The 25,269-nt window shown below is 47.5% G+C and overlaps 1 protein-coding gene across 10 annotated transcripts in view; it reads left to right on the forward strand.

Moving 5' to 3' along the window:
• The window catches only part of LOC139747680 (transforming protein p54/c-ets-1-like), a 268,848-nt gene that overhangs the window by 152,985 nt on the left and 90,594 nt on the right, over positions 1–25,269 (forward strand). The window contains exon 1 of one of the 10 annotated variants that reach the window (XM_071660269.1): positions 24,087–24,555. The exons of the other annotated variants lie outside the window; for them this stretch is intronic. Coding sequence (XP_071516370.1) covers positions 24,477–24,555 — 79 coding nt within the window. The 5' untranslated portion in view covers positions 24,087–24,476. Of the gene's footprint in view, positions 1–24,086; positions 24,556–25,269 lie in introns of those variants that run through there. 10 annotated transcript variants of the gene reach the window in all.

Genomic DNA, 25,269 nt, shown 5'->3' on the forward strand with positions numbered 1-25,269 from the left:
ATATATTTTTTTTTTTTTTCTTTTTTATACCTCGTCGCTGTCTCCCGCGTTTGCGAGGTAGCGCAAGGAAACAGACGAAAGAAATGGCCCAACCCCCCCCCATACACATGTACATACACACGTCCACACACGCAAAATATACATACCTACACAGCTTTCCATGGTTTACCCCGGACGCTTCACATGCCTTGATTCAATCCACTGACAGCACGTCAACCCCTGTATACCACATCGCTCCAATTCACTCTATTCCTTGCCCTCCTTTCACCCTCCTGCATGTTCAGGCCCCGATCACACAAAATCCTTTTCACTCCATCTTTCCACCTCCAATTTGGTCTCCCTCTTCTCCTCGTTCCCTCCACCTCCGACACATATATCCTCTTGGTCAATCTTTCCTCACTCATTCTCTCCATGTGCCCAAACCACTTCAAAACACCCTCTTCTGCTCTCTCAACCACGCTCTTTTTATTTCCACACATCTCTCTTACCCTTACGTTACTTACTCGATCAAACCACCTCACACCACACATTGTCCTCAAACATCTCATTTCCAGCACATCCATCCTCCTGCGCACAACTCTATCCATAGCCCACGCCTCGCAACCATACAACATTGTTGGAACCACTATTCCTTCAAACATACCCATTTTTGCTTTCCGGGATAATGTTCTCGACTTCCACACATTCTTCAAGGCTCCCAAAATTTTCGCCCCCTCCCCCACCCTATGATCCACTTCTGCTTCCATGGCTCCATCCGCTGCCAGATCCACTCCCAGATATCTAAAACACTTCACTTCCTCCAGTTTTTCTCCATTCAAACTCACCTCCCAATTGACTTGACCCTCAACCCTACTGTACCTAATAACCTTGCTCTTATTCACATTTACTCTTAACTTTCTTCTTCCACACACTTTACCAAACTCCGTCACCAGCTTCTGCAGTTTCTCACATGAATCCGCCACCAGCGCTGTATCATCAGCGAACAACAACTGACTCACTTCCCAAGCTCTCTCATCCCCAACAGACTTCATACTTGCCCCTCTTTCCAAAACTCTTGCATTTACCTCCCTAACAACCCCATCCATAAACAAATTAAACAACCATGGAGACATCACACACCCCTGCCGCAAACCTACATTCACTGAGAACCAATCACTTTCCTCTCTTCCTACACGTACACATGCCTTACATCCTCGATAAAAACTTTTCACTGCTTCTAACAACTTGCCTCCCACACCATATATTCTTAATACCTTCCACAGAGCATCTCTATCAACTCTATCATATGCCTTCTCCAGATCCATAAATGCTACATACAAATCCATTTGCTTTTCTAAGTATTTCTCACATACATTCTTCAAAGCAAACACCTGATCCACACATCCTCTACCACTTCTGAAACCACACTGCTCTTCCCCAATCTGATGCTCTGTACATGCCTTCACCCTCTCAATCAATACCCTCCCATATAATTTACCAGGAATACTCAACAAACTTATATATATATATATATATATATATATATATATATATATATATATATATATATATATATATATATATATGTGTGTGTGTGTGTTTGTGTGTTCAGACAGGCGTATGTGATTGTTTGCACGCTACGGGGACAGAGGTTTACACTTGTGTTGCCCCATCTCTTAACCTTTTGTACATCTGTCTCTACTCATTTATTCCTGTGTCTGTGTATACGCACATACACCCCAGCCTGAGGCAGGTAGCCATTAAAGACCAGCTCAGAAGCGAAGATGAAAACCTGGGTTGGGTATGGGCCAACTGCCGAGCTCAGGTTTCGAACTCCTGCGGGCCCGTGATGACATAGTCATTAATTAACCGCTACACTACGGAGGTGTGTGTGTGTGTGTGTGTGTGTGTGTGTGTGTGTGTGTGTGTGTGTGTGTGTGTGTGTTACAGTAGCGAGAGCGTGAGTCAGATGACGTCACAGTGACACACAAGTCAGTAACCACTCATAGATTCTTGGCCTTGCCAGTGAAAGCCTTCCTTGTGTAGTTTACACCATTTTACGTCATATCCGGAATCTCCAGGCGCTCTCTACTTGGGTTTACCTCACCCGGTAAACCATATGTGGCTCTAATGGACGTGAGTTTACTCCTGGTGAGCCACACGTGACTCCGGCCGATGACGGCAGTTTACTTCGCACAGTAATCCCTACCATGGACTTGAGGAGGTAAATCTGTAAATATCATCGGATTTCCGAACTTTATGAAGTCTTGAGGACAAACACAGGTAGTGTGGTGTTGGAGCGGCACAGGTAGTGGTGTCACGAAAGTAGGAGGAGCAACTTGGAGGTTAACACAGGTACTGGGGAAAGGGGGTTGCTAGGGTGGTGATGGGGTGAGGGGTATACCATTACGTATGGTAGCCAGCGCGAGGTTGCCGGGGTAGGGGATATTGGCGGGGCAGTGGAGTTTGCTGAGGTGCAGTGGGATTTGGGGTTTACAGGGTTTGGAGGGGGTTTGGGGCGTAAAAGTTGTCTCTAGGGGGTTGAAGGTTGAGATGTGGCTGGGAGGTTTCCAAAGGTGAACGGAGGAGGTTGCTGGAGCGTAGCAAAGACCTCGTGAAGAAGTTGCCAAGAGATCCATGTCACCAGGTCTTGATAGATTACCAGTCATCCTGTTATTTCTTGGAGATGCTGAGTGGCCGGCCTTCACGTAGACACAGAAGAAAATTTCTCCTTTCTGTTTATACGAACTTGAGTCAGCTTTCTGGAAGTACTTTCCTCTCTATGGCAAAAGGTTATAAAAAGCATCAGTCCCTTAAGGACCGTGGGGAGAAAAAAACTAATTCGATTGCTAGTCATTTCCCTCAAAGGCACCGAATCCTTCTCTTCCTTTTATTGAATTTTTTTCTGGGATTTTTTTTTTTTTCTTACACCCTTCTCTTCCTCAGGACTGGACGGGAGCACAGAGTGGGGCTGTCGCCTAGGGTTTTGTCCCGTAGAAGGATGGTGATGTGGACGGAACATCTTTTTCTCGTATTTCTTCCCCTCTCGGAGGCCGTCGTGATAACCCGATGTGTTAAACAGAGCGGAGAGGACTATGGCTGGAAACTGATGGGGCCGAGTGAGGGACAGGTTTCTTAATCCGGTGTTCGGTAATCCGATGTTTCTCCCTGGCCGGATTCCTGGTCGGTCTAGGGGGGTAGGGGTAGGAGGCGGTACTTTGAACCCAAAGTAATGACAAGGAAGGATAATATGCTTTATTTTCCCTCCTGATGGAGTCCTGCTGTGATCTCTCATTTGCAGATGGAGAGACGTGCTCCTTCGACAGACCTAATATCCTTTGGTGCTACCCAAGGTCTCGCTTCAGAGTCCTTTCCCTCCACACTTCCTTTCCTTCGTCCGGTCACCGGGTCACTGGAAAAGTTTGTTGACAATGTAGTTGACGGGCAAGGAGGTGAAGGACATTGGTGACGTGTGCAGCAGGTCTACGGTAGGAGGGGCTGGTGACGTGTGCAGCAGATCCATAGCATCTCGCATGTGGTGCCGGCTACTGTTGCACAAGTTCAGTGGCACATCCAATATTGCACAGTCAGCAACCTGAGGTGTACCACCTTCTTTGGTACACTTGTTTTGACAAACAATAAGTACCACACAAAGATTCAAACCTTCGTATGACGTCGGCTGACGTCTGTAACAGATGTCTTTCCAGTGTAACAGGTATTTGTAACACTTGGCGAATCCTCATAACCCCAAACTGTCTTTCAGTATACCTCGATATGATCGTCTCGTCCGGGAAGAGGTAAAAACTGACATATATGCACGAGGTATGTGTAGTGGGATGTCGGAATGGGCGAGGGAGACGTGGAGTATCATAGTCGGTGTTGGTGAACCTTGGGAGTGTGTCGTTAACAAACCATAATGAGTATCACACCTGCCCCGACACCTGCCGCACCTGGGTGGAGCACAGGAAGTGGGCTCCCCGTCTGGGGCGAGGCTGTCGGAGGACGAGGGTGGGTGGCTAGGTGGTGAGCGGGGAGGGAGTGTGGGTGGTTGTGGCAGTAGGGTGTATGGATGAGGTATTTATGGTTGTGGGACGGTTGGTGTGGATGGCAAAAGGATGGTTGGTGTGGTTGAAGTGGTGGAGGAGTATGCAGCTGATGGATAATTACATTTGGGATGTGTATGTGGCGAAGCAATAATGCGGGAAATTCAGGTGTCCTGGTATGTCTTAGCACTCTTGGCAGCAATGTCCACCGTCCCAGGGTGTGTTCCCGACCCTTACCACCCCTGTCCAACATCCCAGGGTGTCCCCAGCTTCCGCCAGCCCTTTCCACCGTCCCAGGTTGTGCGCACAACCGTCGCAGGCTGAGTGTTGGTGTCCGGTCTTGTGCCCATGAGGTCGCCAGGTGCTGGGGACATCACATGATATTAATAAGGTAACAACGCGTGGCCACGATAATTTTCTGAGGTACGTGAGCGAGCAGGGCAACACCTGCAGAGGATGTCCTCCTTCCCCTGGCCGCTCCCTTCTCCCCGTCCACCACACTCACTGAGGAAGTCGGGCAGGTCCACCCACCGCCGACACCCTCCTTGCTCTCTCTCTCTCCCGACCTGGTGTGGCCTACAATGCGCCAAAGCCGTCGGCTGAAATTTATACCATCTCACTTGATTGCTGGACGTTAAAAGTGATGACGGTGAATCTCAGTGTCTGAATTATCTTAGACATGTTCATTATGCAGGACCTGACAGGTACAGGCATCGGGTGTGGTAAATACGACCACTGACCCAGGGGTTTCATAGGTCAGTATGTTGCAGAGCCATACTTGGCTAAATTACTGCTAATACTATTTTCAAAACATAATAGTATTATTATTTTTGCGTTTAATTAGGCGCTTTTTGTCTTCTGTCACGAAAGGATAGCACTGAAGCTCATTATCTGCATTTTTAAAAGGAATTTGCTCGCTTGGAGATGAAAGAAGCAGTGAAGGAAATGAATCGGGGTTTGCAAGTATTTCCTTCACTATACACAGATACAGCAGGTAGTATGTGTGTTTGTGGTCTTCGTGACAGCAGAACAATCGTGATGTACCATCCTGCAACAAATGATAAGTTCTTATGTGTTTATGTAGCTACCCATTTGTAATCGCCTTTTTATAATGTATAGGGAGGGAGTTTTACACTCGTGGGGCCTCGTCTTTTAAAATAACAAATTTTCAACTTTCTGTATACTGTCTGCAAACACATTTTCATTATTCAGTTTATTCCATTCGTTCACTGCACCTATGCTATAAGAGTAATTCTTTACAACTTTTCTGACAAGTTTCTCGCCTGATTTCATGTTATGTCCTCTTGTTCTCCTATCCTTGCATGTCTTGAGGAATTGATGGCTGTTGACTTCATCAAACTGGCTTAAATATGTTGAGGTTGTTATCAGGTCACTCCTTACTATGTCTTTCATGGTGGGCAAAGTCAGGGCCTTTGTTCCTCCCTTCTCATCCTGTTATAGTTGTTTCTCGTCCCCACTGGTGATGTAGTGGCAACGTGTGGACATTGCCGCTGCTGATATGCAAGTGTGGAACAGACCCACAGTAAAGGCAGTGAAGGACTGGTGGACTGGCCAGGTGTGGAACAGACCCATAGTGAAGGAATGGTGGAATGTCCAGGTGTGGAACAGACCCACAGTGAAGGATTGGTGGGTTAGCCAGGTGCGGAACAGACCCACAAGTGAAGGACTAGTGTACTGGCCAGGTGTGCAGCATGACTAGTGGACTGGACATCTGGATGCCGTGGATGGCTGCAGTCTAAACGTATTACAGATGGGGTCAGAATGTACGCAGAGTATCATGAACATGTTGGATGGACGGAGTCTGGCTGGGGATGTGGTTGTGTGTGGCAGGGATGTGGCTGTGTGTAGCCGGGGCGTACTTATGCGTGGCTGAGGTGTGGTTGTGTGTGGCTGGGATGTGGTTGTGTGTGTCTGGGGCGTAGTTATGCGTGGCTTGGGGTGTGGTTGAGCGTGGTTGTGTAGGGGTGTGGTTTCGAGAGAGGTGTGGGAAGTGAGGCGTGTGGCTGTACCCGGATGATGGTGTTCCCGAACATTAAGTGTGTGTGTTTATGTCCCAGTCGTCCGTGAAGACCTGTGCTCCTAACTCTCGGGACCTGTGGGCTTACCTGGCTGGACCTGTGGTCTTACCTGGATAGACTTGTGGGCTTACCTGTAAATTCTGTAGCTAGTCATCTGCACGTGTGTGCGTACGTTGATGGACGGTTGATAGACATGTTCACGTGCGTGCACATGACCTGTACTGATCATACCTACATGCACGTGTGCCCGTGTAATAGAAGATAGAATCCTGTGCACATGGGTGTAAGTGTATATGTTTGCTGATCATGTGCACATGAGTATGTGTGTGTGCATTTCGGTGGTGTACACACGCGCGTATGTGCGTGCGTGAGGTGGGCGGGTGAGGGCGCACGTGACCTTCATGGGAGTAGACTTTCCCAGGATCCCACCAGACCGCCTCCCCAGCCCCCACCACCACCTGCTGCTGCCGCGTCGGCGCCAGCAGTCCAGGGCTCCTCCCCTGCTGTCCACGATGCCGTCCAGGTACCCCGTCGCCCGGCGCCCCACACTGCCGTCCAGATCCCAGCCGCCGCCGCCGCTGCCGCCCCAGGCCGCCCACGCCACCGCCCCAGGCCGTCTACCCACCCACCCGCCACCCGACTTAGCCTGGAAATATTTATGTCTCGCTCGAGGGTTCAGCTCGCTCAAGGTTCCGCCATTTTCATAGCCCGGTAGACCAGGTGGCGCGGGGGATGGATTGTGACGACCTGGCGTATTGTATCGGCGGCGGCCTGGCCTCGTCTGGACGCACCAGTAGCCATTATCATGTCTCCCGGGCCCTCCTCACGTGACCCTACCCCACTGTAGGTTGCATTCTGTGTGTGTGTGTGTGTTGCCCTTACCCTCCCAAGCATAATGCATGCCCTAACCCCTAGCATGACCCCCTCTTCTGCCCCCCCCCCCTAACATGACCACCTCTTCTGCCCTCTTATCATGACCCCTGTCCCCGCCCCCTTACGTGACCCTTGCCCTGCCCCTGCGGATAATTCTAACGTCCACTTGGACTCCTGGAGAGATCACTTCCTGTGGTGCGTTGATGTCGTGGTGGCGTCTGGCTTTGATAACACCTGTGGTGCGTTGATGTCGTGGTGGCGTTGGTAAGACTCGTCTTGTGTTGATGAGGTGATGGCGTGTAGCGTTGATAACGACCGTCGTGCACTGATGCCATGCTGATGTTCTGCCGTTTATGACATCCGTCGTGCGTTGATGTCGTGATGGTGTGTGTCCTTGAGAACACCCGTCGTACGTTGATACCGTGAAGGCGTCTGGCGTTGATAACACACGTTTGTGCGTTGATGTCGCGTTGGTGTCTGGCTTTGATGAAATCTGTGATGTGTTGATGTTTTTGACTCTTACATAATTTTGACGGTACCCGTGATTAGGTTAGTATTAATGATAATGATAACATTGGTGGTGATGATGATGATGATGATAATAATAATAATAGTGATAATAATAATGATCATAATAATGAAAATGGTAATAATTGTTTTACACACAACTGCTTCTCCCGCTCTGGCGAGCTGGCGTCAGGAACGGACGAACAAAGGCCTCATTTGCACACATCCACTTTCTAGCTGTCATGTGTGATATACAGACCAGAGCCCACCATCCATAACCAGGCCCCACAAACTATTCCATGGTTTACCATAACCGCTTCTATTGCTCTAGTTCAGCCCAGTGGCAACACGTCGCCCCCTATATACCACAATCCCATTCGCTCTATCTCATGCACGCCTCTCATCCTCCTGAATGTTTAGGCCCAATATCCCCCAAACTTTTTTCACCCTGTCATTTCGGCTTATTCATAGTCTTCCCATCCGTTCATAGTCTTCCCATCCCCTCTCCTCTCTCCTTTTCTGACATGTATATTACCTTAAGCTTTCTTCGCTCATCCTCTCCAATTGTCCCATCCATTTCACTGCACTTCAGTCAACTCTCTCAGTCAGACTACACTTACTCCATGCCTGTCTTTTACGCTATCATTCCTTACACGATTAACCCATTGTACATTCCATAATGATGATGATGATAGTAAAAATAATAATAGAGATAATGATGATATTGATGATAAAATCGTCGTCTGGTTTTCCTTATTTATGGTCTTTTCTGTTCTTGTGTACATCCCGTTTTCATTTGTATGTAATCTTGGTTCAAAGGGTTATTTATGGTATTATGCGCTGCTGTTAGTGCTTTTTTTGTAATGTTTATTGAACTGTACTGTTGTTAATGTTTTTCATTTGCTTCTTGTGTGTTCCCGCTTCTGTCTGTGTTCTTGGTTTTGTCTGTTTGATATATAGTTTTTTTTCACTTGCGTCTGCAGGACAAGTTCGGCAGATACATGGATGATCCTTAGAAGGTTCAAGAAAGAGTGTGAAGGTGAAGACAGAGGCATACCACTTGTCCTATACATCTGTCTGTATCATATTCCTGTACGAAGTGTTGTCGGATCTCTTACTTCGCTGAACCTCGTTGGACTTTCGAGGGAACTTGGTGGAATGACCCGTTTCACAGATTTTCAGACCATTGTCGAAAATGGTAGCCGAATCATGCATCGGTGCGTGTGTGCGCATGCGTGTATTCCGAACGCTGGTTTCCAGCCAGTAACTTACTAAATTGGGGTAGATTATGATCAAGCTTAATGAGATTACGTTCATATTCGTGTTTGCATGCAAGGTCCATCTTTGCACGTGCGCCTAAAGCTTCGCATGTACGTTCTAAGCTTTGTATGCTCGTTCCAAGTTTTGCATGTACGTTCCAAGCTTTGCATATACATCCCAAGCTTTGCATGCAAGTCCCAAGCTTTGCATGTACGTCCCAAGCTTGAGCCTTTCTTTTTCTGAGTTTCCTCCGTCGGTTTAGACCTTCTTCGTCAAAAGTTACTCAACCATTTGGCTGTCTGATCTTTAGCTCAAGTTCGCACCCGGGTTTTAGTTTTCAGCCACTGGTTTACCTTAAGCTTAATCTTGACAGATGAACTGAGCTGAACATCCTTGTTGTGGTGTTCCTATGACTGGTTTCAGCTTTAGTCTGAGTTAAGTCTGATCTCAGACTTAACTCAGAATGGACATGGGCCACAGACAGTGATATCTCTCGTGTCTTCACCTCCGAAGGTGAGGATGAATCACACATTCGCTGCTTAGCATATACGAATGGTGTAAGCTTACGTTTCCAACCAGCGGGTTTGCGAAGTCCTCGTAAAGTTTGGTTAGATTTGGCGGGATACTTACCAAGGCCTAATCAGAGGACGAGGCTGAGTTTCGGGTCTGTGAGGATTGAAGCCCCGAATTTCAGGTACTCGAAGTTTCCATTTTGGTTGCCTGTATATTTCCCTTAGCTAATTATAGTCATCAAATAGTTTCTTATCGTTTTCTCTTGGTCGTGTGTAGTCATCCACGTGTATGGTATGAGGCTTGTTGTGTGGTGTTGCCTTGGAGGAGGGAAAGTAAGCAGAGGTCAGCAGTACATGGCCTGGTGGATGGGATCGAGTCTTCAGTTGCTCGGTCTCGGAGTCCGCTTTTTCCCATAGTGTGGCTAGAGTGCTGTGGTAAGTATGGCGCGGATGATGGTATCTGAACGTGGACATAGAGACAACTCTACGTCTCGCCCTCCCGGGATGTATCTGCTAGTTTTGGTCGTGTAGTAACTGCGGAAAAGTTACCCGCCGAGCATGTGGACCACTTGCATGCCACTGACTGAATTAAGTGTACACGTCTCGCGTGTTTACAAGTGGTATACTAACGCTGTTACGTTCCTTACGTGTGACTGTTACCAGTCAGCAGGGCGGTGCACCCCTGCACGCCGCCGGGGGAGAACGGCAGCGGTAAGCAAGGGGGTTCTCTGACGCGTGGGCCATACTAAATGAACCCAGTGTCGGAACAAAGAACAGTGAACACCCAGGGTTCGGGTCCTGTGGCCCGCGCCCCCCGCCCCCCTCCTCCTCCTCCTCCCTCCTCAGCTCCTCCCCTTCCATCCCACCCACACCCCTCCGTCCCTTCCTCTCCCACCATCAGACCCCTCCCACGTCATATACCCTCCCGCCTCCTCCTCCCCGCGTTCTAGCCTCCAGGACATGATGGGTGTGTGTGTGTGTGTGTGTGTGAGAGAGAGAGAGAGAGAGAGAGAGAGAGAGAGAGAGAGAGAGAGAGAGAGAGAGAGAGAGAGAGAGAATGAGGGGGTGAGAGAGGGATGGTTCTAGTGGTCTGCATTTTCATTAGGTTGCGCGAATCATTATCTGTTTCCGAGGGCGAGGGGGGGCAAAAAAGCTGGCCGGGCCGGAAGCCCAGCTCGCCAAGCTTACTGTTTGCCATTAATTTGGCGAACTTGAGCGCCAATTACGGAGCGAGTAGAGCATTTCTAGAAAATTGGTCTGAACGTTGTAAAGGAAAATTGGAGGTATGGGGCGATGTAAACCCACATAAAAGACATAGTAATTTCGGAATCGTAAATCATTTATGCGATAATGATAAAGAACATGGGTTGTGGGTTAGACTGGAACGTAGTATACATTATACAGACTTCCAACCCTTGAGCGCGACCGCATGACCCTTGAACACGACCGTAGGACCCTTGAGTATGATGGCCTGGACTTTGACCTGACCCACATGAACCACGTAACACTGGACAAGCCCCTGTATTATATGTTTACTGTGTGGCCGCTGGCAACTTGGAGGGATGAAGCCGTTGTTGCGATGTCAGTTTCTTTCCCTACACCGCTAAGCTTTGGAACTCTTTGTTTGATGTCTTTCTTTATAGCTAAGACCACCCCCCCCCCCTCCGCATTCCTTCAGAATCTCGTAAACTATTCATCCTCTTCTGTCCTTACTCGTGTAACTTTATCGATCTTCTTTTTTTCATAAAAAGGCTTGGCTTGATAGGGACTTGTCATAAAGGAATCCTTCTTCACGTCTCGTATCTTCTTAAAGACAATAACTCGAGCTGTACAGAAAGGTTGATTCGCCTTAGTTTATTCTCTCTCTCTCTCTCTCTCTCTCTCTCTCTCTCTCTCTCTCTCTCTCTCTCTCTCAGAGATATTACTTCGCCTTCTGCCTCACATGAGGGTTGTCGGCCTCCGTTCCGTGCCCCCCCCCCCCCCCTCCTCCTCCTCCTCCTGTGGCTACGTCATGGAGCGCCAGACATACCACTGTGTGCCACACTTGGTTTACGGGTGTTGTGGTGACGCAAGAACTGTGGCGGAGTTGAAATGTTCTCCACTCCTGCTGCCACGGTTGGAGCGTGCTGCTCCTTACCTCCGTAGGTTTTCCCCTGGCTCCTTAGAGACTGGAGGAAAATCTCTTCATAATTTGAAGTTAACGTCAGAAGCAGGCTGGCATTCATTTTCCCTCCAGCGGGAATGGCACCTCACAGCTCAAGCCGGTGCCGTGGGCGGGCGGGCGGCCGTGAGGACCCCAGACGTCGGGTGGGTCGCCAGAGCCTTGGCTGGTAGTGCCGTGGGACCCACCGGCAGCCCGCGTTACCAGACGGAACGCCGTGGCCTGGCGATGCTACCTGACCACTACCTCCAGCCCGGCCATCATAGAGACTGGCCATTGTGGCTCCTGGGATTCCACCAATTGTTCTCCTGCCATGACCTTTCGGGCAGCCTAGCGTCCGCACCCTCCACAAAAGCTCCTCCCCAACAAACGTTGGGGGAGTTGTGCCAGGGGGCGTGTGTGTGTAGGGTTGAGCTCCATAATTATGTACGTGTGTGTGTGGTAGATCACGGACAGGTACGTGTGGGCGTGCTGGTATTAAGAAGCGCATGTCCGTTGTGTGGCGGCAGAGCACAGCATTGTAAGGTTCCCTCGCGCGCGCGCGCGCGCGCGTGTGTGTGTGTGTGCGTAGGTTAAGAATGAGGGGAAACGAAAGAGAGAGAGGTTCTGACACGAAGACCTCGAGGTGGTAAAAACAGAATTTCTAGGAGGATAAACATGGGGGAAAGGGATAAAAATGTTCTGTTAGGGGAAAATGATCAGATTTCGTCACATGTACGTAGTAGGCGCTCATTTTTCGTGAGACCAAAAACTGTCATGTTTCTCCACCGGATAATACGAAAGTTTCGTCACAGAAAGTGAATGATGATTCACGGCAGGAAGGCCAGGTACTTGGTTGTCTTCAGAATGATGTGTTGTTCCGAGGAAAATGGTCGTGGGTGTGCAAAGGACAACGATCGTATGTCCAAACTGTACTTGATCCTCCTCCTGTCGTCTTGTGGACAAAATGTTCAAGCGAACGTTGTTGCAGTTGTTCTGCCGCAGGTGCGGTGCGCAGTAGACAGGCTGGGGCGGTGGTGGTATTTGTTGATGAACAGAAGGTCCTGAACCATGAGGGTGAAAATCCATAGGGAAGCAGTGAAAGTGAGGGGTTAAGGTAGTTAGAGTGTGGGAGAGGGAAGGGAGAGTGTGGGAGAGGGCAAAGAGAGTGTGGGAGAGGACAAAGAGAGTGTGGGGGAAGACAGTGAGTGTGCGAGAGGGCAGAGAGAGTGCGGGGAAGGCAGTGAGAATGTAGGAGGGGCCAGGTGAGAGGCGACAGGTGTCGTGGTCACATCACAAGGGTCGGATCAGGTCAGGTCAGGTCACCGTGCCTGGGGTTCCCACGCCCACCGTATCCGGTACTTCCGCCCGACCGTGTCGGCCTGACCTAGAATGACCTTTCGTGAACCGTGCCTGACCTGGAATGACCTTACGGAACCCCCTGCCTAACCTGCCATGAACAACAGCCCAGACTTACGCCAACCTTGGGGTCACCTACCCGCTTTCCCCACACCTGTCACTGCCCAGTCACAACCCCAGTTGTCCCTACTCACCCAACACAAGCTGATTGGTTTAGCGACCAATCAGCCAATAGCCAGCCAATCCCTCCATATCAGCGCGTCTCCTTAAATCAACCCATTCCCCAGTCAGTCCATCCGCTCGAACCACCCAATCCATTCACCTAATCCATCCATGACCCACGTGCACCCCCACCCCTTCTCTTCTCCATTTAGCCCCCATTTCCGCCCCTGTAGCACCAGCCCTCTTCCCATGTCACTCGCCCCCATGTCCTTCCCTCCCCATACCCATATATCACAGACTCCCTGCCTGTCTGGCCGCCCCGTCCAACTCGGAACCAAATGCTCATCTTTCTCTTGCCTTGAATATTTCGCTCTTCATATGTTTATTTGTGTAATGAGAATGAATGATAATGGTAATAATAATGATAATGATAATGGTAATGATGATAATAATGATAGTGAGGCAGGTTCATCGTGGAAGAAATGGCAGTGCAAGACAGAGTTGTGATAGTGAGCACATCCTTATTAAGAGAGGTGACCCAGGGTATGCTGAAATCGTTGGGACAAAGGGAGAGGATGAGTGTAGAGGGAATGATGAAGATCGTTGTATCAGAAGTGGAGGGAGCGAGGGGAAGGGGTAGACCGAGATGGAAGGATAGAGCCTACGAGATCATCAGTGTATCATGGCCTGAACACGCAGGAGGATAAGAGGCGCGTATTGGATAGAATGATTTGGATCGATGTGCTATACGGGGGGAGGGGGCGCAGTCCATGGAAATGTCTGTCGGGCTTGGCTCTGATTTCATGCGTTAAACGGGATAGCTATCGTGCCTAAGGGTCGTAACATCGTTCTCAAGGGTCGTAACGTCGTGCTGAATGGTTGTACCATCGTGTTCAAGGATCTTACCGTCGAGCTCAATGGTCGTACCATCGTGCTCAAGGGTCGTACCGTCGTGCTCAAAGGGATAAACAGAATGTTATATTTTCACATCCCTTGTGCTATTAGATATGCAATTATTATTATTATTATTATTATTATTATTATTATTATTATTATTATTATTATTGTTATTATTATCTTCAGCATTTTAAGAATAGAAACTGACATCCTTGTTTGTCATAATACATGTAGTGGAGGACGTGGGCAGAACAAGGGCTGGACACATTCCTTGGATGGGTGGTTGGTGGGCTGGTGGCTGGGGCCAGGGCCTGGGGAGCAGCCTCTTATAAAGAGAATAGATCATGTTTCCCTCTGCCCGGTGGAAAGATGGCCAGGGTCTTCACCACCTCCCTCGCACACCACAACATAACACTCCTCCTCCTCCTCCCCTTCCTCCCCCTCCTTTTCTTCTTCTTCTTCTTCTTCTTCTTTTTCTCCTTATCCTTTTCTTTTCCTTCTTCTCCTCCTCTCTCTTCCGGTGGCCGTGGTGGGTGGGTGTAGGTATGATAGGAGGTAGGGCGGTGGGGTGAGGGAGGGTCAGGGCAGGAGGAGGGGGGGATCAGACTGGGAGCAACACGAGAGTAAGAAAAAAAAGTATGAATAAAAAAGTAAATGAGTCGGAGGTTGGCGGAAAAAATATAAACGAAGAATGATGATTACATTAATTACTTCTCTACAATTGAATATTCATTGTGTTTACGATAATTACTTTGTTCTTATATGGTATTACCTTCTCGATGTGTTGCGCAGTGATGTTTACAGATGATTGTGATTCTGGTGTGTTTCTCACAGTTTTACATATATCTTCCTCATTGTTGAAAACGAAAGGGTAGAGTATAAGGAAAGGCTCATGGGGAGTTAATTTAAAGGATTAATTAATGTATAAGAGATGAACGATGATTATAAGGCTAAGCTGAGGGCTGGGAGGCGTGCTAAAGGGTAGATGGGGGGAAAACACGTCACAAGCAAACTTTGTTATACGCAAGTTAAACTAAGGGTCGATTAGAGGTAAACTCAGCGGGTTGGTATGCTTTTGACAGGGAGAGATTAGGATTAAACCGGTGGAGCTAGGAGGTATTTATAGAGCTAAGGGCGAGAGCCTGTAACTAGGAACTTTGAGATTAGAACTAGGGGTCATGGTTGTGGATCTTCAGGGGGTATATAGGGCTACACAATACAAGTATGACTGTATGGGTGACGGATGTCAATTTCTGGCGGTCCTTCCCCCAGAACTAAAGGGTATTGACTGAGCCAAAGGATGTGACGGTACAGAATGAGGCAATCGACTTTGTCCTAGGAGTTTTTGGGTCGAGTTATGGTGTCACGAGTAGAGCTATAGGGTCCACTTATAGAGCGAGAGAGTGTGACGAATAGAGCTTGAGGGTAGGGACGTGGAGCTAGGTTTAGAGCAAAGGCTTTACGGTTAAAGCCAGTGTGGGTGCGTGGGTGGGTGGAGGGGAAAGTATGCAACACGGATAAGCCTCGTTAAGGTTGCCTTGTGTGTGCACGGGTCTCAACAGGAAACTATACGTAATTATAATGAAATCGGTTTCCTCTTTGGCAAGGTGTTTGCTGGAGGTGAAAGGTGTGTGTGTGTGTGTGTGTGTGTGTGTGTGTGTGTGTGTGTGTGTGTGTGTCTGTGTGTGTGTAACTATTTGTTCTACACTCATGGGGCCGCTTCGCTCGAGCTTTCTCTATTATCTTGGAGCGTTTGAAGCCTTTATATGCCGTGAGCTTTCACAAGTGCATCACTGAGCTTCTTCCATCCATCCACTGTCATATTATGAAAACACCTCTTTACATTTCTTTATATTTTTCTTTTTTTTCACTGGTTTCTCGTGTGGTGTCGTCTGGTTGTTCTGCCTTCGCATCATTCCCTCGAACTGTTGACTGTCGACCTCGTGGTGGAGGATTTCGACTCCAGGTGGTTCCAATCAAATCAACCCTTACTTTTCTGTCTTCCATGATGGGTAGACTCACGGCCTTTAACCTCTCAGGAGAGAGAGAGAGAGAGAGAGAGAGAGAGAGAGAGAGAGAGAGAGAGAGAGAGAGAGAGAGAGAGAGAGAGAGAGACTCCTCTTATTCATCATAGGTCACAGCTGGCGTGTCCCCCTCGTCATCACCTGATGGTTGAGGGTTGTGTTGTGAGATAAGTATGGCAAGGTTACTGCCGTCGGGCCAGACGCCCAATACATCATATGGTTACAGGCGGTGTCACTGCCCATTATATATGTCTTTAGTACAGAAGTACACATAAGTTACAGTTACAGCGATGGGCTCAGCAGGGCGCCCGTGGATTCAAAATTGGATGCGTGGATTTTCGTATTTTCCTTTTGTTGCGTGTAGGTTGTAGTTTACGTTTTCAGTATGGCATTGTACGACTTAGATAGCGAAGAACCTTGAGAGGAAATTTCTTTTTCTTCTGTTGATCACGCACTGTAGAATTTCCTTTATAAACATATTTGGGGAAAGACTGCACGTTCCCTTGACTCGCCTGGAGTCATACGAGGTCGAGTCTTTCCTCATCCAAGGCTATCGAAGTCAGCAGGGATGCCAGATGCCTTTAGTCTCAATCGTCGTATCTATTGATGAAGTTAACCTACGAACCCGTAGTATGTGTGAACAGTTCGTATAGTGTACGTCTTAAGTTGGTTTGCACCGACGGTGTTGTCAGTGGAGATACTGCGTGTATAGAGAGACAGTGGATCGTGTTCTGTGTCCGCCTTGGCTGAACAGGGTTTCAGTAATCACTTTTTTATTTAAAGCATCAGAGGCTTTCATGTACGTGCGTGTGCGTGCGTGCCCGCCCGTGCTCAGTGAGGAAGTAGCACGGCTCACCTGGCGAAGTGACACCTCCTGACAGATCTTCCTCTCTCTCCCCACACCACCACCACCTCCTCCTCCTCCCGTGGCCACGCAGACCTACTTCTCAACCCATTCACAAAAATCCCGAGCTTACTACGACCTGCCCTGGGACCTTTTACCCGTCGCACGCACGCGACACTCAACTCTATAGATGGGTGGCCCAGATAACAAAGTCGTCGGCCGAGATATACCCCAACCCCAACCCTCCGTAACCCAATCTCTCCATATACACATTTTCTCTACTTTCGTGTACGCATCGAGTCGTGGACTTGCTCTATATGTACGAACTGTAAGTAATCCACTTTGGATTATTTCGTCATTCGTTAATGTCTTAATTTTTTTTTTTGGGGGGGTGAGGGATAGAGGGGGAGTAACGAAAGCCTTTGGGACTGGCTAGAATGGCTTTGTCCGCAAAATATACGTTCATAAATTTCCGATGGAACCACCCGACCCTCCTCCATCCTGCCGGATCACTTGTCTTACATTAGGGAACAAGTTGGCAGCGCCGACCAGCAGCGGAGACTAAACCATATGCTAGAGCATCGTAAGGATCAATTTCCTCGTCATCCCGAAGCGCTCACAGTGCCCAGCTGATGCCCGAGAGAACAAGGGGAAAGTAAGTCTTAAGTGCAGGGCACCGAAGCGTCAGACTTCCGTGTTTTGGAATGTTTTTCATCCCCGGCCGAGCGCTGAATGACTGGTATTAAGTTTTCAACTGTTAATTGTGGTTTTCATTGTCGTTCACCACATAGAAATCCGTCGTGGGGGGAGTGAATACCCTCTCCTTCAGGTATGGATGATTAGGGCCGAGTGGAACAACTGGTGGTGGTGGTGTGGTGGTGATACACGAGGATGGAACGCGGTGAATCATCATCATCATCGGCGGCGCAGATGGTGGCAGCGAACGAGAGAGAGAGAGAGAGAGAGAGAGAGAGAGAGAGAGAGAGAGAGAGAGAGAGAGAGAGAGAGCTGAGCGAACGAACGAACATCACTGGAGGTTCGTTCAGTGAGTGTGTGGTAGTGGGGGTGTGGGAGGATGGTGTGGTGGGGGGGGGGAATGGAGGGAAGGGGGGTAGACCCGGTAGCGGCAGCGAGGCTATTCATTCACAAAATCCTCCCCACACTGCAGCCCTGAGTACCAACACTTGCTCCTGGGCTTAATCTAAGGCGCTTGGCTTGTTTACGACTGGATCACTTTATCGGAGAGAACTGGGACTCTCGGGACACGACAGTACATTCGCCATCCCACACACACACACACGATCCCACGATGATATCATACGTCCAGGTATATCCAGCCGATGGCAAGGCGCACACAGGGGGCGTGTGGGTGTGTGTGTTTATTGATACCTGCTGGCGTGGCCTTTGATGAATGAAAGCAGTGATCGGAGCGTGTGGTGGGTTAAGGCGAGTCGAACTTGTAGGGCGGAGAGCACGTCCCGGGTCCTGCCTCGGGAGTCTACACTAACGCATACCCCCCGCCAAAAACCCCCCGCACCCCATTCACAGAACCAAGGTTGGCGGGCTTGTGGTGGTGGTCGCGCTTCAGTGTTGGTGGAAGAGAGAGAGAGAGAGAGGGGGGAGAGTGGTTGGGAAGGGAGGGTGGGAGGGATGTCAGGGAGGGATGTCAGTGGGGGATGGGGGAAGAGAGAGAGTGAGAGAGAGACTGTGTGTGTGTGAGGAGAGAGATAGGGTTGTGAGCACCAACATCAGGAAGGAAGTTGTGTGCAGAGGGGGAAGAATATGTGAGAGGTTGTGGGAGTTGTTGACTCATTGGTTTTGTGAGGAGGTAAAGGCAGAGAGAGAGAGAGAGAGAGAGAGAGAGAGAGAGAGAGAGAGAGAGAGAGAGAGAGAGAGAGAGAGAGAGTTACAGAAGTAACCCTTCACTCACAACCTGAAGACGTTTAGATGAGTTTTGCAGCAAAACAGGAGTGAGGATGTGATGCGACGCCAGGAAACAAGAAATGACACGAGAAACGATGACACATAATGGAAAGAGGCAACAAGACCTGTTAGTCTCTAACGGGATGACATGGTGAACGAACAACAGGTAACACGAGACCTGTTTGACGGTAACAAGGTTACTTGTTGAATGAACAACAGGTAACAGAAGACCTGTTACCCTGTAATGAGGTTACCCGTAGAAAAACTGATTCTTTTTTATATGTATATGTAATTAGTCTTAGCCTACAGACCGGAAATAATGGTCGTCCCGTACTGAGTGGCTCTCTTGTTTTGCCTCTCATGACACGAGCAGAAAGCTTGTTCCAGTGTTCAGTGACCCTGAGTGTAAAGAAGTATTTCACTTCATCTTTGTGAAAATTTTTATTCTTGTGTACTTCGAACATTGTGTCCGGATCACAGGTACTTAAACTACGGTCCACGAAGGAGCCAAATTATATTCAGATAGGCCGTCATCACAGCATGGTTTTATGTTAAGAAAAAAAAGAATACTACTTTTTCCCTTCTATATACGTGGATGATTTTATAGAACCTAGAATTCTCATTCCTCTCTCCTCTACATATCTGTTCGAGTCTAGTCGCTCTGCACTATCGACGACCAGGGAGGCAGCACCACTCAAGTTCGACATTGAGTCTTTGATGTGCCTTGCCGCTCCCTCAGCCGAATGCAGTCTCATTGCTCTGGGGGTAAAGAGGCAGCGTCACGCCTCTCACTGAAGTCTGCCAGCTTGATTCAAGCCATTCACAATACACCGGTCGTATTTCTCTTGTATACTGCCAACAATAACATCTCCAAACTGTGGACATACCGGACACTAAGTTTAGTGAAGACGCTATCATTTGTCCTCAACCTTCGGGTCTCTTCTGACAGCGCTGGTACCTTCGTAAGTTATGCTGTGCTCACGTTAACGAACGCTTTAGTTGTGGTACCTGTGCCACCATCCCTCCCTAAGTAATCGGAGGGTGGATGACCCACACACTAAGCGGGCGAGTCTAAGTGGTCCACATCTAAGGAGAAGTTGAAGGCCCCTGGTTTATTATATCCATATTTCCGTCCTATTTGGTAACAGGCGCTAGGGTCGATGTAGAGAAGTAGTTACATAAGTGTTTATGTAAGTACTTACAAGAGAGAGTCAGTAGGTGGTGAAACCCAGTGTTATAAGGGAAGTAGATGGGTCCAGTTGATACAGCTGTTGATGGGGTAGATAGTGTAGAAAGTGTGTGTGTGTGTGTGTGTGTGTGTGTGTGTGTGTGGTAGATTGATGGGGAGGAGGTAGGAAAGGTCAAGAAAGAGAAACGACCACTCAGAACTTTGGTAAATGGATTGACCATAATATTAAGGGAAATTCATATATATTATGATATTCCGAATTACTGTCTAATACGTTAATGCAAATATAATTGACACGATTTTTATCATTTTTATCACGAGTTATATTCTGTGGTGATATGTTGAATATGACGTTACGATCATATGTGTTTTATCATAACTGTCTGATTCCATTAATGTACATATTGGTGGTTATAGGTTTTTGTGTTGTAAGAATGATACTTTAGTCTTTGTGGCGTTGGTAAGCTGGTTTGTTTTGGTCATTGTTGTGGTGAGAAGAGAGTTGCTGTCGTGGTGATGGCAGTAAGGTTGTGTGAGATCGTGGTTGTCGTGGTAATGTGTGGTTCTCATGGCAGTGGCGTTGATAGTCTTGTGGTGTTTGGTTGTGGTTGTGGTGGTAGATGTGGTCATTTCTTCGTGGTAGTTCCAATGGTAGTGGTGCTGATGCCATGCTGGATCTGTGGTGGCTGTGGTGGAAGTGCTGTGGTTATGTAGGCCGTGTAGTTAATGTGATGGTGGTGGCATTGGTCACAGTAGAATTGGTATTACTGCGACAGTGTGACCTGGGTCGTAAAAGGTCGTTGTGGTAATGGTAAAGGTGACGGCGATGGTGGTGGTAGTGCTCACAATGGTGGTTGTGGTGGTGGAGTGTGGGAGGAGAGGACCTGTGGCCCGGCCCAGGTGGTGGCGACAGATCCGACAGCAAGGAGGGAGTGTGACACCGTGGGGTCGCCAGCACCATACCTTCCTCCCCTATCCCTTCTCTCTCCTCCCCATTAATATCCCCTCCCGTCCCGAACCTCATAGGAACCTTCCCACTCTCCTCTCCCAAAAGGACCCCCTCCCCAAGTGATGGCACGGCAAAACCTCTCATATACGGGACTGATTCATCTAGTGAAAAAAAAGAAAAAAGAAAATCCGGACATACTGGCCAGTTATATGTCGAGAGATGGCAATGAAGAGTTATGGAGGGAGAGAGAGGGAGGCGGGGGAAGGGGAGATCTGTGTAATTACCCTATTTGTAATTAACTACTTGTACAATATGGGGGGAGGGGGTTAATGCAACCGTAGGGCCTCCATCTCTCGATTGTCCTGTACTACCAGTAAACGTTTTAAACGTCTGAATCTTGTGTGTAGTTTATTGCATGATACGTACGATCCCGCCTCCCTTTTACCCCATACCCAGACCCTTCCCCTTTGATAATATCTCTCTCTCTCTCTCTCTCTCTCTCTCTCTCTCTCTCTCTCTCTATATATATATATATATATATATATATATATATATATATATATATATATATAATATAATGTAAAGGAAAAGGATGATCAATAGTAGAATATACGAGAGACTAAGAAAGTATAAAAACCAGTTCGTCTGGCATACTAAGGAAGCAGATTTATGCGTGAGATTGCATTAACTATTACAGTTTGGGAAAAATATAATTGAACCTTTACGGTTGCCAGTCACAGAAGATACACGAACATTTGTAATCTGGAGTAATAAATAATTTATTAATGAAGACAAATATAAAAGCTTTTATGGATAAAAAGTGGCTGTATTCAAAATTTTGATGTAGTAGTGTTTTAATGAAGGTTATATTTTGTGACTGAAAATCTAAGGATTTTTAGATTTTCGATAGAGCACTGTGACACAGAGAAATTTGTATAAATGAAGCAATATTTGAAGAACGTTTCTGCCGGTATTTGATGCATAAGAAGTTGCACGGGAGAGCAGTGTGATATCAGAGATAGCATGATAGAAACAGTAACAGGAAATACAGCTTTTTTATTCTAACTTGAGATCCGTGTTTAACATGACGAATAGAACCTGTGGGAGGATTACAAACGAAACTGAAATACTTAAAAGAGAAAACCAAAAATATTTGAAAAGTAGGGCTTTTCAGATCAGATATTCTGGTTTGGATATTAAACCCCCTCCCCAGAAAACTAAAGTCCTCTTAATTACTTTTACTATTAATGTTATGTCCCCATTAAACGGGGCCTCAGGAAAGTCGGGTCGTGACAGAAAAATTATTTTTTACCACATCTAATTACTGCAAGGTTTAATAACACGATAAAGTATCCAAAGAAGAATTTTTTGATCACAGAGGCTTCTTTCATTCTCATCTCAAATGCTTTAGAAAAGACTTTAAAGAAAATCATATATATATATATATATATATATATATATATATATATATATATATATATATATATATATATATATATATGGCCGAAAAGCAAAGCAATAGATTTTTTTTTAATTCATGCCCCCCAGAAGAATTTTGCGTTAGAATTGGAAAATGATCTGTTGAATTTTTGATATTGTTGGTAGTAAGGGAATTGTGATGGGGTTATTGATGTGGATGGTGGCAAGAGTATCGGGAAATGGGTGGCGATAGTAGTGATGTTATAATATTGGTGTTGGTAGTGATGATGGGATTGCAGCAGTGGTGTTGGTAGTGATGATGGGATTGCAGCAGCGGTGGTGGTAGTGATGATGGGATTGCAGCAGTGGTGTTGCTAGTGATGATGGGATTGCAGCAGTGGTGGTGGTAGTGATGATGGGATTGCAGCAGCGGTGGTGGTAGTGATGATGGGATTGCAGCAGTGGTGTTGCTAGTGATGATGGGATTGCAGCAGTGGTGGTGGTAGTGATGATGGTGGTTAGTTACTGGCCATACAATGCTACAGAAGAAAAAATGTGTATTTACTAAATGTTTTTTGTTGATTCTGAGAGACTTGGAGAAGAAGACCCCTCTCCCTCTCTGTATACCAGATTAGAGAGTTCGAGTATGTCATTAGATTTCACATCATATCAGAATTTCTCTCTCTCTCTCTCTCTCTCTCTCTCTCTCTCTCTCTCTCTCTCTCTCTCGAGTCGTTACACCGGCTCTTGGCAACAGCGATTCGTAACGGGTCTTTTTCCTTTTTTTGCGACGATATCTGTCGTTCCATGTGCGCCACCTGGCGCTTTTCCATCATTTTTCCTGATAGATAATAATTTGCCGCTGTAAAATGGCTTCCCTCTTTCTTCTCTCTACCTCTTACAGGAGTTTTGAGGTAATACTTAAGAGGACGTGGGTCGACTGTGGTGTCTTCTGGCCAAGATAAAGAGGCAGATATGCAAGTTAATTTTCCGAGCCGTGACGCAAAAGGGGCTGGAAGTCTGTGTGTGTGGACAATAGCAAAACAGGTTTCAGCTGAATTTCACGAAGAAGCTATTTTGTCTTTTTGTGCTCCTGATGGCGATAGCTTTCAGACGGAGCGAAGGCGGAGTGTTGTCGCAATGATACAGAACTGTAACAATGGCAAATACCTTGATAACGATCGTGGTGTGTGTGTGTGTGTGTGTGTGTGTGTGTGTGTGTATTTTTTCTATACGATGTTTGTTGTTAGTTCCGAAGGTTTTATCTTTTGAATTCTTAATGCCCACCTGAGTGACGCCCGTCAGGGAGACGTCAGAGTTATTTTGAGTGTGACCTGGTTATGTATGTGAAGAACTCTCGGGTTGATACAGTCGTGTGTGGGGATTTGTATGTGATTTCATCAATGTCTGCAACAAACTGAGTGTGTGTGTGTATGTGTGTGTGTGTGTGCCCTATGAAACCCCCGCGACCCTTGAGAGAGTTACCAGGTCTCTCCATCCGTCTGAGATGAACTTCCTAAGAAGGACGTATCCCTGGGCTGTTCCTGTGGTTCGGATATTCGTTTCTGGCTTCGTATATTCTTCGAGACTTTGAGGGATAATGCAATAAAGAGCCCGCGGCGGAGATAAAGCGGTAACGAGATCATTCAATTGAGTTCTGGCAGGGAGAGTTGCCAGATATTCGCGGTGACTTCAACTAGCTTGGCAGGTCAACATATTTGCCAAATCGGGGGTTATTCTTTTGTATTTAGTACCGCTTTTTGGAAGTGGTTTGCGGCATCGAATGGCGTTTCCGTCGGTGTGTGTAGGACATGTGGTCGGTAAAATCGGTAAACTTGCCGATATCATCCCAAAACGATAGTTCGAGGAGGATATTTCGTTTATAAACAAAGGGCTTCCGTCAAAGCACGAATTGGTAACAGTTGGCGGGTCAGCTGTGGAGGCTCGGCTTGTGTCCCGCGGTTAGTATATCCTAGGACACGGTCGGTAGTGGACGTACGCACCCGGGACACACCAACATGGGTCATGCTTTTCCAAGAACCTAGTATGGTGCCGCCGCCAGGGTCTGATGTCGGTGACGCTTGTGGTGGAATACCCTGCAGCTACTTCTGGTCGGGCAGCAAAATAACACAGTGGAAGCCATAGTTGCAGAAAGGGAAAAAGAGAAATATAGAGCCTTTTTTGGTGTGCAAACTTAATATATGTTTATATATAGATATTATAGCGCAATCCAGTGAACAGAAACTTAGCAAGTAGTGACTTCAACGCCGGTCTGCCGTGGTGGGACCCGCCTCTCAATAAATACCTTTCTAGTCAAGATCAACCATTTTCTTAGATTTTATTTATTTATTGCTATTATGTATGTGGATTTCCTACCCCCGCCAAACAAAATGGGAATCAAGTCACTCAAAACGCTTACCAAGCCTACTAAGTCAGGTAAGGAGCAAGTTCTTCTGTTTTTACTGTTTGTTTGCAACGTGTTTGTGACCTGTGCTTGTGGTGGGGGACACATTGTGACCTGGGGAAGCATTGCTCTGGTTTACCTGTCAGGTCAGATTTTATAGGTCATTTTGAGTTACTGGAATCGCACTCCGTGATATATACAACGTTAATACCCGTGTGCCATTAGCAGAGTGGGTGGAGGGTGTAACTGGATGTGTTTGTGGTAGTGTAAGTTGATAAGTGTTAAGTACAGTCATGTCATGGATGGAGTAAATCGGGAATCTTACATAAGCTGCCCCTCTGTGAGATGTGTCGCCATAACCCTTTGATGTCAGTTCATCCAACATGATTCCCGTCGTCAATGTCGTTTCATTATAGACAGTCGACCTGAAGTGCGTAGTAGGGAGGGCTATATGAGACCACATCATGGTATAGGTTCCTTCCCTAGGTTCCCTTCACCCCCTCCCACACCCTCCGGGACGCTACCTGTAACCTCTGCCCCCTCCCCCCACTTCCGGCCGTCCCCACCCTCACCCCCACCGCTCCTTGTTGTCACCTCGTCTACGCCTTCTTCGTCCGCCGGACGCAGAAGGGAGACCGACCCGTGAGGCGTCTCCATACAGTCAAACAGTGGAAGCAGAGGGTGGGCCTGTGCATCCCGGGGCAGAAGTAGCCAGGTTTGAGGTAAAGAAAAGAGAGAGAAGTAGC

The sequence above is a fragment of the Panulirus ornatus genome, chromosome 69, assembly GCF_036320965.1.
Source record: "Panulirus ornatus isolate Po-2019 chromosome 69, ASM3632096v1, whole genome shotgun sequence".
Lineage (NCBI taxonomy): Eukaryota > Metazoa > Arthropoda > Malacostraca > Decapoda > Palinuridae > Panulirus > Panulirus ornatus.